The sequence below is a fragment of the Leishmania braziliensis genome, chromosome 21 (genome assembly GCF_000002845.2).
Source record: "Leishmania braziliensis MHOM/BR/75/M2904 complete genome, chromosome 21".
Taxonomy (NCBI): domain Eukaryota; phylum Euglenozoa; class Kinetoplastea; order Trypanosomatida; family Trypanosomatidae; genus Leishmania; species Leishmania braziliensis.
This window is the reverse complement of record NC_009313.2, coordinates 621,901-638,443: the sequence shown is the minus strand read 5'-3', so window position 1 is coordinate 638,443 and position 16,543 is coordinate 621,901. Positions and strand designations below refer to the sequence as shown.

Below are 16,543 nucleotides of genomic sequence, written 5' to 3'. Positions count from 1 at the left end.
AATACCAAAAAAAAACACAAACTAATAAACATAAATTTTTATATTTATTATTTATTTTTTTCCCTCCCCCCCTTCCCCCCATCGCCACCCAACCCGTAACCACACGTAGCGGAGAGCCACAGCTGCTGCACCTGCGGTTATCGTGGCGGGCATGGTCGTGCATAGTGTCCGTGTAGATGGGCCCGCCCGCCTTCTTTTACTTTGCTTGCTTCGCTATGACGCGGTTCTACTGTATCAGGTCTACACGCCTACGCCCAGCCATACCCCCCCCCCTACGTTGTACACTTCTCTGTGCAGACATAACACACAGAGAGAAAGAGCGAGAGAGAGACGTCGGCTATCGTAGAGATTTGTATTGGGCCCACCGAGTTGTAGGTGTGCCGTGTGGATGTGTGTTACCTCTCTTGTTCGTTGTATTTGCTCTCGCGCGCGTTGCATCCTTCGCCAGCATCCCGCGCTTACGGCGACTCAGACAGACAAACAAAACGTAATAAAGTGGCCCAAAAGTGGTGAAAAGAGAAGAAGAGAGGAGAAGGCGTGGCTAAATAAATCGCTGATATGCCCCTCTATCCTCCTCATGCGCCACTCTACGCGCGCCGTGATGTCTTGGAGGCGCACACCTGTGTGCACATCAGCGTCACTGTGGACAGGTCTGCAGCACTGCGCTCTCTCTCTTTCCCCCCGTGTCCAGTTGTATGCATATGTGGCTGGTAGCTGCTGCGATGGTGTCACCATCGCCTCTTCGCGCGCGCTCTTGAATCCCATGCGTTGCCCCTCCTCTCGATATGAATGCCCGGCTCTCTACATGATCTTAACCTCCTCATACGCACACCAATGCTCACGCAGTTGCACCATCATTGCTCTCTGGCCTCTTAGGGTGATGAGGGGAAAAAAGTGTGGCCATCGTTTTCTTCGCTCACACACCAGACTTTTCACAAGCGCACACTAGTAACCGCTGGCACATCACATGTTTGCGAAGTGCCTTTCCATGCTTGCACTGCGGCGCCCGCTGAGTGTTTCGCTGCCGCGGCGGTGCGTGGTGGCCGCTCCTGCTGCGGCGTGCGCCCACCTGTCCTGTTCGCGCCGGTACGGCAGCAGCGTTGCGGCGCACAGGGGCTCCTCTGCTCCTGCAGCAGCAGTGTCTGCCGTCAATGTAGAGGAGTTCACTCTCAACGAAGAGGTGGTGAAGCAGGACCTGGCCAACATGGCCAAGTGGAACGCGCTGTCGGAGGACATAGACGCGGCTCGCACAGCTGGCGATCACGTGAAACTGCTTGAGCACGTCCAGGTCGGTCTGCAGATGCTGAAGGAGATTGGTGCCATGAACGCGCCCATCCAGTGCGAGAGCCTACTCTGTATGGAAGCCTCTCAGGCGCAATACAAATTAAAGCAGTACGATGAGGCACTGCGGTGTGCCATGCAGGCGCGCGAGTCGCTCCTGCGCGACTGCAAGCCAGAGCTGCAGGACAAGGCGCAAATTGCTGAAATTGAGGTTCACATGGGGTTTGTCCTCTGCAAGCAGGGCAGTCACAACGCGGCTGTCGAGGCACAAGAGCTACTGCAGAAGGTGCTGCACTGGGTCGATGTGGACGCTAAATCCGCCATGCCGATGCAGGCGGTGGCGGCGGTGAACCTACGCCGCTCCGTCCTCACTGGGCTTGGCCTTAGCACAACGGTGCAGGCGACCCTTCTCGCCAAGAAGGGTGAGGCGGCAGAGGCGAAGGAACTGTACGCCAAAGGGCTGGACACGTTGATCGAGGCGCTGAACCAACACATCGATGAGAACGACTTTGAGCTGGTGAAGATCACACTCGAGGCGATTCTGACATCCTTTGAGGGCCTCGATGACGTGTCCCAGGCAGTGACGACGTGCCGCAAGTACATCAGCTGGTGCAGGCGCCACGACGACGCGAGCGGCGTGGCGGACGGCGAGGCGATGATGACGGCGCTGTGCGCTCGTCAGATGATTGAGAATCCGCTGGAGGCGGAGAAAGGGGCGGAGAAGGCCGAGGAGGCGCGGAAGTAGGAGTGTCCACATACAAACCTTTAACCGATTCTTTCCCTCATCTCGCAGTTCCTCGCTGTGGCATGTTTGTTCCCCTCTCCTCCGGCGGGTGTCGGTGTTGTTGCACTGATGGCGTCCACGTCCTTTTACCTCTTCCACCTCCTCTCCCCTCCGACTCCTTTCTTTCGGCGTGGTGAGGATGGAAAGTGGAGGGCGAAGAGGGAAGGAGAGGAAAGTGCCAGGGCAGAAGCGAGAGGGAGGAAGAGGAGGGGGGTACAGGACCCCCTCCATTCCCCCTCCTCTCCTTTGCTCGATTCCGCTGTCGTTGCCCCACGCCGTGTAACCCTCCTCCTCACCTTCGTGCCTCCTCTGCCTTCATGGCTGTCGGCTACTGAATGTGTCTGTGTGTGCCTGCGCTTCGATCATTCACCAGTCACGTAGCGCTCGTGCTCAGGTCTTCTTAAGTTGTCTTTCGTAACGTCACACACAGGTAACGCCCCTGAGTGTGGAGCCACGCAGCGCAAAGTCGCTCCGGTACAGGGATGGAGAGACGCCATGCCGTACGGCTTCGTGATCCTTGATACGAGTGCGGTCTCAGCGAGCGATGGACAGAGGGTACCAGACACCTCGTCTGCGTGCCTGCGGCTCTGCCCATCACTTTGTGCCGAGCATGACTTGCAGTGCGGAGGAGGGAAAGCGACAGTCCCACGCTCTCCACTCGCTACCCCTCATCATGCATCTCTATGCAGGGGAGGTTTCGGTGCTCCCCCCTCCCCCCTCCCCCTCCCCCGCATTCTCCCATCCTCCCAACTCCCCCATTCCCACTTTCTCCTCATGTTGGCGGGACATTCGCTTCATTACAGGGAAAAGCAACCGACAACCTGCACAGTTCAAAGACTCACACACACGCACACACACACACACACACAGAGAGAGAGAGAGAGAAAAAAAAATAGGCATACATCCGCGCTCAGGGGCGTGTGCACACCGCGTGGGAGGTGTCCTGCAGCGCGTGTTCGCTGATATCGCGTCTTGTTTGTTTTGCTCTCTTTCTTTCTCTGTTTTCATTCTTTTCCGCGGCGCTTCCCCTTCTCCTTAGTCCGCCGCCGTCGCCATCCTCCCGGTTTCCTTCTTCGCCATGACGACTTAGAGAGACAGCGCTACATCAGACTTCCCTCGTTGCGCTTGTGCCGCGTTTGCTTTCGCGCTGCGCTGGAGACGGTGGGCATCATTCGTAGCAAAACGAAGGAGAGACCCTCCACCCCGCTGCCCTCCTACCGTGCTCACCCCACCCGCAAACTTACCCTCACACACAGAGTCAGCTACTCGTGCATCCATCTTTCCCCCTTACCCCCTCCTCTAGACGTTTTTTCTTCCTACTACCTCCCTCGCTTAATTCTTCTGCAGATGCACTCTGCGATTCGCTTTTCAAGCTCACGCTCGCAGAGTGCGAGCTCCTCGATGCAGACTCACTCCGCTGCTGCTGAGCCTCTCCCGAGTGTGTCGTCCATCGCTCGCGGAAATGATGATTGCCGCGACAATCCCCAAAGTGTGTTGGAGCCGACCGTCCGGCTGCCGACGTCCACCACCTCGATGGCGTCAACCTTTTCCCAGCACAGTCTTCGCAGTGGTTCTGATTTGCCGTCCGCCGTACGTGGCAACATCCCCAGCGCCCCACTCACTGCAGCGTTGTCCTACGCAAGCAAAGGGAATGTCATGGGGGCCTTTGATCGCAGTCAGTCAGGCAAGCCGCCCGCAAAGGTGACGTCTTCGTTCCCCGGTAGCGTCACGAGCCGCGCCTCTGAAGCGAGCAGCCACACTAAACGCGACCGGTCGGGCAGCGGCCGGCGACACAACTCGGCCCCCGGTGCACCACAGTCTCGAACTGCCACAGAGCCACTGCACGCGCACCCAGGGAGGTTTTTCGCCAATCTTCCGTGGATACCACCGCCACCGATCTACGGCACGCCGCTACCGGACAGCAGCAACATGAATCGCTACTATGCGCACTACTACGACCCTACTGCAGTAAGACTGCGATCTCCTTTCTGTTACCCAAACGATGATGTCCCGCTGCACTCAGCGGGACACCACAGAGACGTGGGAAGCGCGGAGTGGCCAACGCCAAGTGACCTGCCTCTTCCCTCTACGTTTCCAATGCCACCGCACGTGCTGCCACAGCCATCACTGTCAACGATCTCTGCGTCAGCAACGGAAGCTACCGCAGGGTGCATGGCTGCACCGCAGCACGGGTGGCCAATGCCACCTCCACTTTCATACCCCCCGCCACCGCCACCGCCATGGTGGTTTTATGGGTCACCCCAGCTCGCACTCTCGCCCTCTTCGTCGGGCTCCTCTTCGAGTAGTAGTAAAGGCAGCAGGTATTCTTCATCGTCGTCATGTGCGTCAGCGAGATTGGCCACGTCACCTTCACGACATCCGCTGTCAGGCGTTCTATTCCGGCAGTCTGTGCCCGCGTATGAGGAGACAGCCGCTCCGTCGCGGCGCGGTGTGTCGGTTCCTGCAGGCTCTGTAGTGACACCAATCGCAGCCGCACCGCGGCGTGACGCTGGTGGTTGCCGCGCAGAACATCAACACCCCGCTGTCTCATCCGGCTCTCGCTGCGCTGCGACCCATACGGGTGGCACCGGCAGAGCGGCACGGCAGCCGGCGAGGCTGTTCTCTGGGTCGTCGGTCGCCACCACCAGGAGGGCTGCAACTAGGGCAACTGACTCCGCCCCACCACAAGGGGTAGAACGTCGGGTATATGCGTCGAGCAGCAGGAGCAGTGACCTAGAGCGAGCGGCGAATGTAAAGGCAGTGCAAGCCGCGCCTCAGCGCAGGAGCGCTGCGCTTGGCATTCAGCCTGACCAGTCTGAAGAGTATGAGGAGGAGGTCGTGTCAGGGAACGGTTGCGGCAGCGCCGCAGCTCGTATGCAGCACGCCTTGAGCTCTGCAGAAGCCTATCTGGCCAAAATGGAGCACCTTTACCGTCAGTTGCGGCACCGCTACGAGGAAGTGGTCCTGTCGCCGGAAAAGATGATGAGGTGCAGCGCCGACATCACCGGCACCGAGGGGACCGAGGAGAAGCAGCACCCACGCACTGTGATCGCGACAACGACTAGGGCGACCAGAGATCCGCAGGAGAAGGGACGGTTGCATCCGCTGCAGCGAACACTTTCGCCGCCGACGCACCTGCAACCAGCCGCGCCCATGCCACATACTGCACAACCTGTGTCCCCTATCCTGTCGGCTGTGCACCCGCCGCCCGTCGAAGTGTCACCGTCTCTGTTGCCGTCGTCATCAGCGACCTCCGCAACAGCACTGAGGCACGAGCTACAGCTCTTAGAGTCGCAGTGGCAGCGGCTGGAAGAGCTGAAGCGATACGGAGGCAGCGCCACGACGACGGCAGTCGCACCGTCTGCCACGCCGTCACCATCAGCGACAGCGGCAGCGATGGATGAAGATCGCTTCACACGCCACCGTTTCCTGCAGCTGATACGGGATCGCAAGCAACTGCTGATGTCGGCTGCATAGACTTTCCCATAAATGGAAAGGGCAGAAGTGGAGGCCGGAAGGCCGACCAAACTTCGCTGCAAAGGTGCGCAGGCGCAACTGTGCACTCGCCGGCCCCCCCCCCTTCTCCCGTCGCACACTCTCTTGTCTTCTCTGCGCTCTTCTTCTCCTTTTTTCTTTTTCTCTGTGGCACGCCTGCCTCGTCTTGCTGAAGGTGTAACGCAAGACACGTCTGCACCCATAAGGTGGGCCCAAGCGCTACGTGTCGATGGCACCGGCGCTCTGCGTTGTCTGTGCTAAGCGTACTGCCGTGGCGAGCTCTGTGGCGCATGGCCCACCATCATCCTAATGGCGAAGTGGGATGCCTCTCCCGTGACATGGTCGCCTTATGCACCACCAGTGCAATGGACTCCACTCCTGCACGTGTGTGTATACACACATAGGGGGTCACCTTGTGTCCCTCCCCCTCATCTTATGCTGTTGTGCTCGTCCCTCTCTCATCCATTACGGCCTGCCGTGGTCCTTCTCCCTCAGATTCAGTACTCGAAAAGCACATTCGTCAGACAGCCACACACACACACACACTTACACGCACATCTCTACTCAAGGACTCATGCATAAACCTGGCTAAGCACTCACGTCGACTAAACATCCTACACTTTCCTCCTTTCACCTCTTCCTTCCCTTCTACACCACTCTCTGGGGATGTCTGTCGATGGCGGTGGCATCAGCAATGACCCTGATAAGCAGACGACCGTCTCGGCCATGGAGGAAAACTACTGCCTGCACGGCCGAGAGCAATTTCAAAATCAGTGGGCGCGCACTGGCGTGTTCTCTCCCGCTTCACTGCGTGTGTACGGCGTCACCGGGGAGCCCGTGCTGATGCGCTCCATCAAGCAAGTACGCATGTTGGGGGCCACGTTTGGCACGTGCTTTCTCGGCCGCTTTCCGCAGTCCAAGTTGCCGCTGTCCCTCGAGGACAACGGTCCCACCGCCGTCACGCAGCGCGGCAGTCTCTACGATTCATTGCCCTTTAGCTCTCTCTTACTGGGCCCATGCCCTCCGTCGAACATGATGGCTGATCCCCGCATGCTGGACCAGGCGTGGAGCAGGGAGGTGGCCGGGACGTGGAGTGCGCTGCACATGCCATCGGAGTGGTGCCAGACGATGAACGGCGTCGTGACGGAGATAAGTTGGTCCACGCGTGCGCAGCGGCAGCGTATTGCAGAGCAGCTTGAGCTCGCCGCCTTCATGTGCCTACGCGCCGTGCAGGTACCGTTGCCGTTCTACGCCACTGACACACCATGGTCCTGCGATGACGACAGCAGTGATGAGAAAGACAAGGACGGAGGCACCACAATGGGCACGCGTGGCAGCACGCAGACAATTAGCGCTGAAGAGGCGAATCAGCGCAACGTCCGCGCTGCCTGTCTTGCCGCGGATGTCGTGCTGTCGTTTATTCAGCAATGCCCCAGGGTGAAGGTGTGGGTACGCTGCGATGCCTGCAACCCTGCCCATCGCTACCAGCTACAGCGCCTCCGCCAGGCCGTTCTATACGGCTACTCTACTCACAGGAAGGACACAGAGCAATTGATGTACCGCATCAATACACCGTGTAGCGTCACCAACATGGCGACGAGCTTTATGTCTGATGCACTGCCATCGTCTTCGTCTCCGTGTTGCAGGGTGGTGCATACGGAGGCCGCTGCATCGTTGATGGCGCTGCTCTACTACTCAACGTGGAACCCGCGCATGCTGCTGCCAAGCGAGTGGTTCGGCGAGGACGTTGTTGGCTTTGAGTGCCCTACTGCCTCGGCACTGCTAGCGTGTCTGGCACCACACGGAGTCGCGCCGCAGGAACATCCGCACTACCGCCTTAGCACCACTTTGGCGGAGAAAGACGCTGAAGAGGCGCAGGAGTATGAGTACCAAAACAACGCCTACCACGACGAGGACGGCGCGCCGCTCCAGCGCACGCCGCCAGCCTGCCTCGACGGCGAGAGTGAGGCGAGCCAAGCGGACTACTCGCTCGGTGACGGGTACGATAGTGTGACAGAGCACGAAGCGAGCCACCCCGCCGACTCGGGTGCGGTGGCGGCTAATGGCAGCCCCGGCTCGGCCCCCGCCTCATTCTCGGAGAAGGCGGCTGACTGTCGCCGCTCTGAGGTGCTACAGCACCGCTACACCTACGTGATGCCAGAGGATCTTCAGCCGACTGTGGCCTCCCGCTGGGCTGGCACCTACCCGCCCTTTGTCAGCGCGCTGACCTTCATTGTGGAGCTGCTGCGCCGGCGCGTGATGCCGGTGTTTGATCGCACTTTCTTTGACCAGTACGCGCTACTCAACTACCTCCATTTCAAGGCCGTCGAGGAGCCGACCCGGGACGTCTTCGCCTCCTTCGAGGGCCAACTGCAGCTGCCCCTTCAGCCACTGAGCCAACACCTGTCGAGTGGCGTCTACGAAGTGTTCGAGCGCGACGCACAAAAATATCGGCAGTACCGCGAGGCAGTCTTTCACTACGTGCGGGACTGGTACGCCGCTGGGGTGGAGCAGCAGCACGCGCAGCAGAACAGCGAGTTCTTCGCGAAGCACGGTGTCATGAAGCGGGTGCCGGTGCCCTCGGCGGACGAGCGGACACTTCACCTCGTGCTTCTCGGCTGCGGCCGCGGCCCGCTGATTGATGAGTGCCTCAACGCTGTCTCTGCGCTGGGCGTGCGACTGCGCATCTTCGCCATTGAAAAGAATCTCCCAGCTGCCTCCTTCACGCGTATGCGGTGGGCGAATGACCCAGAGTGGACGCAGCTGGCCTACACCTTTGGCCACACGCTCGAGGTGATCGTCGCCGATGGGCGCGCCATTGCAACTGCGGAGGAAAATAACTCGCTCACCTTGCCGGCGGACTTTGGTCTATGCGACCTCATTGTGTCTGAGCTGCTCGGGAGTCTGGGCGACAACGAACTTAGCCCGGAGTGCCTGGAGGCCTTCCACGCCCAGCTCAAGGACATCCAGCACCGCCGCGGTATTGCCTTCAACCCGTACCTCACGTGCATTCCACAGCAATATACTGCTTGGGTGGCGCCGCTCATGTCCGCCAGCTTTGATGCCGCGGTGATGGAGGCGGCAGCGAGGGGGTTGACAGTGCCGCCGCCAGGCTGCAGCGACCACCACGCCGCCCTTCACCACACGCTGCTTGTCACTAATCTCAGCAGGGCGGTCACGCTGGCGCCCCCGCAACCGTGCTGGACCTTCGAGCACCGGTTCAGCAGCAGCTACGACGACAAGCGCGACTACGGCACGATGAAGCAGCAGGTGCCCGTGTTGCTGGAGCGGTCGGCGAGTCTTCTCTTTGAAGTGCCGCCGCGCGGCCGCTGCAGCGGCTTGGCTGGATACTTCTCCGCCGTGCTCTACCAGTCGGCGACCGCGCCAGCCACGATCATCGCCACCACCCCTGCTCAGCGGACGGAGGACATGTACAGCTGGTTTCCCTGCGTCTTCGCGCTCGAGCCGGCCCAGCAGATGGAGCTGCACGAAGTGGGGCAAGCGTCGGCAGAACAAAAACCCATGGTTGCTGTTCGTGTACAGCTGGATCGCCGGGCGAGCCTGGCGGAGCGGAAGGTGTGGTATGAATGGAGTGTCACCTACGGTGATGTGGCAGCGGCTCAGAAGTCGCCGAGCGCTAGCCACGGCGCTGCGGCTGCACCGGTGGTTCACAACAAGAACGGCTGGGCTGCCTCGATGCGCCTGTGAGATGACGAGGATGTGCACTAGAAAAATGGGAACGCAGTAGTGGTGAGGGGAGACCAGAGTAGCCATTCCCCCTGATGCTTTGCCTATTCGTTCTCTCTCTGCTCACGTTCACTGCTGGTGGGCTTATTTGAATGGCGCCCATGTCGTCCTTCTCTATTGGCATACACCGGGTCGTTAATGATGTGCATTTTTTTTCGTTTCTCTTTTTCCCTTTTTGGTGCGTACTTTGGTACCTGCCACACACACCCCTCCCTCTCCTAACACACACACACACACACGCACGTACCTTCTCCTCACTGATGCTCTCTGCCTCTCTGCCGTCTCTCGTCTGTTCCCTCGGTCTTTGATTGCTCTCCCGCTCTCATGTTCGCGCCAAATTAATCGAGCGGTGACCAAACCACTGCCATCTGAGTTATTTGGCGTATTTGCCATTGTGCGTGTAGCCCTGCATGTGTGTGTGTGTGTGTGTGCAGATGTCCTTTTGGCATGCATGTCTCTCCATGTTCCATCTTCGCTCCTTGTCCTTCCCCTTCCCCCTCTCTCCTTTGTCTTTGCGTTGGTATTCACGTTTCACTGTGGCTGCTCGTCTGTGTAGCACGGATGTGCGACAGTGCTCTAGACAGCTGCCCTTTCCCTTCTCCTCGTGTCATTGGAGGATGTTTGCCCGTCGTGTGTGTTTCTCTCCCTGCGCACTCCCGCTCTTATCCCTCCCCCTGTTTCGCTTTCTCGCCCACTTCAACCTTAGCTGTGAATGCATCGTCTCTCTCCCTCCCTCCCTCCCTCCCCTCGCTTGTGTGTGGGCGGGTGTGTGTACCGGATCTCGTGCTCCTTCTCTCTCCCTGATGAGCGGTTCGTGTGCGCATGTACGCGTGTGTCGGTGTGCATATGCTCTCTGTTCCTCGTATGTACTCCCATAATGCGACAGCGCACGGTTTGCCTCAGAGGCAGCGAGGCGCTGTGTCGAACACCTCCTCTCACCCTGTGCGCATTCCTATACGTGAAGAGCGAGGCGGAGTAGGTGGTGAGAGGAGCGTGCGTGTGTGTGCGTGGACTGTCTTTTCCCTCAACACTACCGCCGCCCTTCTCCTTCGATCGTGTTTTTCACTCAACTCACATCCGATGCTGACGGAAGTGAGTTGAGTGGAACTTACAGAGAACAAAGAGCTAAACTTGCGCGAAATCGCACGCAGCACTGTCCGCAGGCCTCATTATCAAACTTGGGGACACCGAAGACCACGTCATAGTGTCTGCATCTCTGAGTGTGGGTTTCACTCTCTAATATACCTCGCTAATGCTGTTCGGTGGTGAGGTGGGTCTGCTTTGCTGCCTCGCAAAGCAGACAAGTGCGTCACGCTGTGGTACTCACTCTCAGTCCTTCGCCTCTCACCCCTAGCTTTACGTCCGTGACTACCGCACTTCCCTGCACATGACTTCCTCCCTCCCCTTTCCTCCTCTTACTCCAACACGGCCACGCCCAGCACCTCAACCTCAATCATAGGCCCCTGCACTTCTCGCTCTCCTGACGTGACGTGGGTGCAGCCCCCACCTCTTTTCCTTCTTTGTACACTACACTACACTACACGCACATCCACACTCACCCGATCCGTGCCGGGGAATCATCTTTGCGGAACGTGAGCTCTTGTTGGTCTTGGTCCGCGCCACTGCAAAGTCCTAGAAGAGGAAAGGCTGGACAGAGAAGCCACCAGCGCGTGTGTGTAGGGGGGACGTTCACAGTGTGTCTGCTTCTCCGTTTCCACTGGCTTTTTGCAGATGTCGCGCCTCTACACGGCCAAGGAAGTACGCGCGCACGCCTTCGACGATGACGCGTACGTGTCACTGAATGGCAAAGTACTCGACCTAACTCCGCTAATCGCCGCCTACAAGGCAAGTCCGAAGTTCGCACATCTCACGAAGCCCCTCGTGCAGGTGGCCGGCACCGACATCTCGCACTGGTGGGATGCCGAGGCGGATGACCTCCGGACCTGCGTAGATGTGACTAGCGGCATGCGCACTTACGCGATGCCGCTGGGCCGTGTGCTACACATGCCCACGATCTACCCCGACTCCAACATTGACCTCAACTACGACATTCCGTGGTGGAAGGACCCGCAGTACATCATCGGAGCCCTGACAAGTCGCACGCGCCGTATCCGCATTGTGAATACGCTCACCGGCGACGAGACGACGCTGGAGGTGTGTGCGGAGGAAACCCTAGAAGAGCTCCTACGCGAGCGCTACCTCTCCATAAACGCGCACGCGCGGAGTTATACGTGGACGCGGCTAGACCCCGACCCGCGCGAGCTCGATATGTCCCGCACGCTCGAGGAGAACGGCATACACGACGAGGCGGACTCCTTCGAGGACTTGGGACTGAACGCAGACTACTACATCCCTGCCATTCACCTTTACTATAACGATGACCTCACGGAGGCATGAGGTGCCACCGCAGCTGCAGCGATTGCCAAGAGGCCAGTTATGGCGAAAGTGTGGGCTGCGTGCCACCAAACCCCAGCCAGTACGCATGTGCGTGTGTGTCTGTAGTGTGAGGGGTGACCACCAGCCATCAGTGAGGTGAGGGTGCTGAAGGGTGGAGACAGTCAGTGATGTGGCGGAATGCGATTGTTTTGATGTACACTACCGCTGGACGACGATGGGGTTATGCTGTTGTGCGCTTGTGCACGCATGTGCATGTGGCCATGAATGCTGAGTGTCTCTCTCTCCACCATCTCTACAGGCAGACCTTTCTGCAGCGTGTTCGGTTCACTTGCCTGTCTTCGTTAGGGGACAGGGAAGGAGGAGAAGGGTTGAATACTGAGCCGTGCGCACCCGCCTCCCTCCCTCTTATCACCACCACCACTACCCCACCCCCGCGCACAGCAAGCAGGCGAAGCCAGAGTGCCTAGCATCATCCAATGGGTCAAGCACACACACACACACACACACGCCTGCTACTTTTATAGCAGTGTGAGGTGGACTAACCCGATACCCGGTGGGTGCAAGGGCATCGAGCGCATCGCGACCTGTGTGTAAGCGCATAACTGTGGCCGCTGCAGCTCCCCATTCACGCTTCTCCCTCTCTCTCTCTGCATACCGATAATGCCCACACCACGCACACATACAGAGAGAGAGAGAGAGAACACTTTTCTGCTCATCAATCACGCTGTTCAGCACCTCCCCGCCTCTACACCTCTCCCCCACACGCTTCACATCAACTCTTCTTAGTTCTCTCTGCGCGCATGCGGAATTGTCAGCGTACACCGCGGTGTGCTCGTGTTTCTGTCTGAGCGTGCTTTCACAACTGAACCATCAAGGTCACCGCCGTACGCCCCTGCAGACGCGCACGCACGGCTTCGTTTTTCTTTTTTCTTTTCTGGCTTCGCAGCTTTGGTGCTGGTGTTTGCGCACACCGGCCTTTTTGTTTAGGGCGCGCCACCTCTCTCTCTCTGGGTGTGTCTGTTTTCCTTCATTTCTGCATCATCCACCACTTAGCGTAGTACACTCCCTCCCTCCCTCTTCCTCTACCCTTCCTCGCATCGCTGCTGCCCGCCAATCTCTTTCAATCCGCTCCATGCTCCGCATCTCACGGGTAGCGCGCTGCAACGCACTCGCTGCCGCCATCGCCGGCCGTGCCTCGCTAAGTGACGCGTTCCGCCAAGTGCAGAATGTGTGGAACGTTGACTTCAAGGATGGCCCGGTGACCACAAGCACCTTAACATTCAATGAGGAGCCTGACCCGGCTGCGCCAATCTTTCATGTGCTCGACTTGCAAGGCCGTGTCGTTTTGGACGACGTGATGGGCTGCGGGGTCGCTGGGACATCGTTTTCAGACGTCAACGAGGCTAACAAAATTGAGCTGCAGAACGCCGAACATGGCGAGATATTTCGATATCGCCTAAAGGACGAAGCCAGTGTCATTACTCGCCAAGTAGCAGAGCGCATGATGTTGGCGATGCTGACGCACAACACGATGGATAAAATCATGCTTGAAGCGCAGCGACAGGGCCGCATCTCCTTTTACATGACGATGTTCGGCGAGGAGGCAGCCGTTATCGGTGCGGCTGCTGGACTGGCCAGCAACGACGAACTCTTTGCGCAGTACCGAGAGGCGGGTATCCTGACGTACCGCGGCTACACAATTCCCGAGTTCATCGCACAGTGCATGGGCAACTGCGAATGCGACTTGAAGGGCCGCCAGATGCCCATCCACTATGGCAGTACGCGTCTGCATGCGCAGATGATCAGCTCCCCGCTCGCCACGCAGATACCACACGGTGCCGGCGCAGGCTACGCGTTTCGGCTCGATAACTTCGCGCTCGCGACGAGCCTGCCGTCTGGAACGCTGTTGTCCACGGTTCCGGAGGCGCGCATCTGTGCCACCTTCTTCGGCGAGGGCGCCGCGAGCGAGGGCGACTTCCACGCTGGACTGAACTTTGCTAGCACCGTTGGCTCGCACACCCTTTTCTTTGCACGCAACAATGGCTATGCCATCTCCACGCCAACCCACAGCCAGTACAAGGGGGATGGCATCTTGAGCCGTGCGATGGGCTACGGTATCCCGGCCGCCCGCGTCGACGGCCTCGACGCGCTGGCAGTATACCACACAGTGCGCAAGGCACGTGAGATGATCCTGAACAGTCACCGACCTGTCCTGGTGGAAGCACTGACGTACCGCCTCTCGCACCACTCGTCCTCGGACGACAGTAATGCGTACCGCTCGCGGGACGAGATTGTGCACTTTGCGGAGACCTTTAACCCCATCCAGCGCTTTGAGCAGTTCATGACCCAGCTCGGCTGGTGGACACCCGAGCAGTCAAAGGAGATTGTCGAGAAGACGCGCAAGGAGGTACTCAGCGAGCTACGTCGGCAAGAGAAGCTGCCCGCATGGCCGGTCTCCACTCTGTGCGATGACGTCTTTGAATACCCAACACCAGAGCTGGAGCGGCAGAAGGCGCAGCTGGTGGAGCACTACGAGGCGCATCGGTCTACCTACGATCAGGAAACGCTCTAGCGCCGCAACGAGATCCGCCGTGGCGTGTGAAAGGCCACGTACTGGGTTAGGGGAAGTAGACTACCACCCTGCGAGGTAGTGTAAGTGGGCATGGGGGAAATAGACACACACGCACAACAATGTACATCCTTCGGCGGTGCAGTTCCGCCGTCGTATTCCCCTCTTCCTTCCTTCTTGACGGCTGATTTGTGTAAGGGCAGCGCGACGAGTAGTAGTGAAAAGGACGAGCGCAGGCGGCACACAAGTGGCTGCACGCATAGCCCTCACAAAGGCCCTACAAGAGGGTGATCAGAGAAAGTTGCCTCTCTGACACCCCCCTCCCCTCCCCTCCCCGGCAAACCATCACGCCACAATGCGCCTCTTCTGTCTTTCTCTGTATCGCCATTCTTCTCCTCTGTAGACCTGTTCCTCTCTTACACGTCTGTGTGACTGATACGTTGATGACGGAGGGGGGAGACGCCTCCGTGCCTGGCATCCCAGGGGTTCAGCGCCTACGCCATCGGTGAGCCAGGCAGCCCGCCTCTCCCTGCCAGTGCCGAGCCGCTTCTGGCGGGCACAGAGCCACCTTCCTACGACGCCGGGAGGTGCGAGGGTGGCGTCGCTGCTGGTACCGGCAGCCCCGGTCCGGCATGGCGCTGCGTCGGTGCGACCCGCGACAGTGAGCGCGTCGGTGCCGGCCATATGGCGGGCCGAGTGGCAGCGTGGCCCAAGCGTATTCCACTCGGCCCCTCGCTGCCTACTGGTGTGGGGCGCCGGAGCCACCTCGAGACGGGTGCACCAGGTGGCGACCGGCATCGCGGGAGCGGGCGTGAGGCGGCGCACTGCTGTACTGCGTGTGTCTCGCGCTGCTGCCCGTCACGCGATGGGGGACCCGTGACAGCCCCAGGGGGGTGGGGGCGGTGGGTGGGGCGGGTGGAGCGGAATTTGACACTCCTGTTGTATGGCAGTGAGTGGGCACGTTGAGAGGAGAGGATTATGCCGGATACGGCGTTGCTTGAATTCTCTCGCATTCTGTTTAGTTCTTACTACCCTCGATTTGTGTGTGTGTCTCTGTTCAGCGCGGGCGTGCTCCCCTCTCCAAGCTGACACAGCGAGGGACTGTACTCCTTCAGCTCGCTCACTGATCTCTTTTCTCTGTTGCTTCCCCCCCCCTCTCTTGCACACGGGCTCTATCTACGGGATGAGAGCGGTGACGGTGATTTCACGCCCGTATCGCCTCCTTCGTCTCGAGTCTCCTGAGCCTCATCGCCCTACCTCCCCCCCCCTCCGCTTCTTCCCTTTATCCCTCTTTTCTTTGCCACTCTCGTTCTGTGTAAAGTCTCGTAGTCCCCAGGGCAGTGCTGCACTGCACGTTGCCGCTCATTGGCGGCGTCGTGGCTTGAGCCGCCGTCGTTGAAGAGACATCGTGTGGGCCCGCATAAGCCCCGCCGCGTATCCTCCGTGTCATCTGCGCCGTTGTGAAAAGACCTGTGAAGTTCTTCCGCGCTTTGTTTGTTTGCTTTGGGAGTGAGGGGAGGGGTCTGGAAGGCGGGCCCCTACTAGAGCAATCTGACGTCCGCCCCCACTGCTTCAATATAGGCCCCTGGACTTGCTCCTCCACAAGGGGTAGTCCATCATCAGCCAGGTACCGAGACAGGAGGAGTGTATGTGGACTGCGCTAGTGCATTTGGCTCGCTTGATTGTGGAGAATTCATCACGGCACCCGAGAAGTTCAGCGTCGATCCGCACCCTACTCGCTGGGTTATGGGTTTCTTAGACGATCGTCGCGCCTGTGCTTGCTTCCGCCTGGAGAAACCCCTGATGGTCAGGCCTACATGCAGTGCCTCGCATGGATGTTTCTACGCCCCCGCCTCTTCGTCACTGCAGTAGCCTCGCTGAGGGTGGAGCCCAACACGCTACCCGAACGGTGCCACGCCTTCTTTGCAGATAACGACACGGCTCCTCCCCCTACCCCCCCCCCCCCCCCGCGGAGGAGGAGGTCGTGCAAGCCCCACTACGATCCCCTCTCTGGAGGGTGCGGTACGGACAGACATGAAATCCGAAACGACCGTGATGTTTCCCTATATTACGGCACCTGTGAGCGCAGCGATCAGAGGCTTCGACCTCCCCTTGCTTGTAGGTACCGCGCTGAGAGTAAAGCAACGGCGCTGGCCTGTGAGCTACTGTGAGGACAACTTGACGGCTCAGGGCATTAAGAAAGAAGTGTGGCGGTTCCTACAAACTCGCTGTTCCTCACCATGGCGCTTAGCCCAAGCCCTCAAGCGGCG

At 59.2% G+C, this 16,543-nt stretch overlaps 5 protein-coding genes across 5 annotated transcripts; all 5 read left to right on the top strand.

Annotated features, from left to right (window-relative positions):
• Nucleotides 1-1,204: 1,204 nt before the first annotated feature.
• On the top strand, nucleotides 1,205-2,026 carry LBRM_21_1850 (conserved hypothetical protein; the record flags this gene model as incomplete). Its single annotated transcript, XM_001564836.1, has 1 exon — nucleotides 1,205-2,026. One exon carries the CDS (start codon nucleotides 1,205-1,207, stop codon nucleotides 2,024-2,026), a length of 822 nt encoding a protein of 273 aa, XP_001564886.1.
• A 1,386-nt stretch (nucleotides 2,027-3,412) lies between these two features.
• Nucleotides 3,413-5,542, top strand: LBRM_21_1840 (conserved hypothetical protein; the record flags this gene model as incomplete). Its single annotated transcript, XM_001564835.1, has 1 exon — nucleotides 3,413-5,542. The coding sequence occupies one exon, from the start codon at nucleotides 3,413-3,415 to the stop codon at nucleotides 5,540-5,542; it is 2,130 nt and encodes a 709-aa protein (XP_001564885.1).
• Nucleotides 5,543-6,226: 684 nt separating this feature from the next.
• Nucleotides 6,227-9,268, top strand: PRMT5 (putative arginine N-methyltransferase, type II; the record flags this gene model as incomplete). Its single annotated transcript, XM_001564834.2, has 1 exon — nucleotides 6,227-9,268. One exon carries the CDS (start codon nucleotides 6,227-6,229, stop codon nucleotides 9,266-9,268), a length of 3,042 nt encoding a protein of 1,013 aa, XP_001564884.2.
• A 1,770-nt stretch (nucleotides 9,269-11,038) lies between these two features.
• Nucleotides 11,039-11,704, top strand: LBRM_21_1820 (conserved hypothetical protein; the record flags this gene model as incomplete). Its single annotated transcript, XM_001564833.1, has 1 exon — nucleotides 11,039-11,704. One exon carries the CDS (start codon nucleotides 11,039-11,041, stop codon nucleotides 11,702-11,704), a length of 666 nt encoding a protein of 221 aa, XP_001564883.1.
• A 1,132-nt stretch (nucleotides 11,705-12,836) lies between these two features.
• LBRM_21_1810 (putative 2-oxoisovalerate dehydrogenase alpha subunit) lies at nucleotides 12,837-14,276 on the top strand (the record flags this gene model as incomplete). Its single annotated transcript, XM_001564832.1, has 1 exon — nucleotides 12,837-14,276. One exon carries the CDS (start codon nucleotides 12,837-12,839, stop codon nucleotides 14,274-14,276), a length of 1,440 nt encoding a protein of 479 aa, XP_001564882.1.
• Between the last annotated feature and the right edge of the window lie 2,267 nt (nucleotides 14,277-16,543).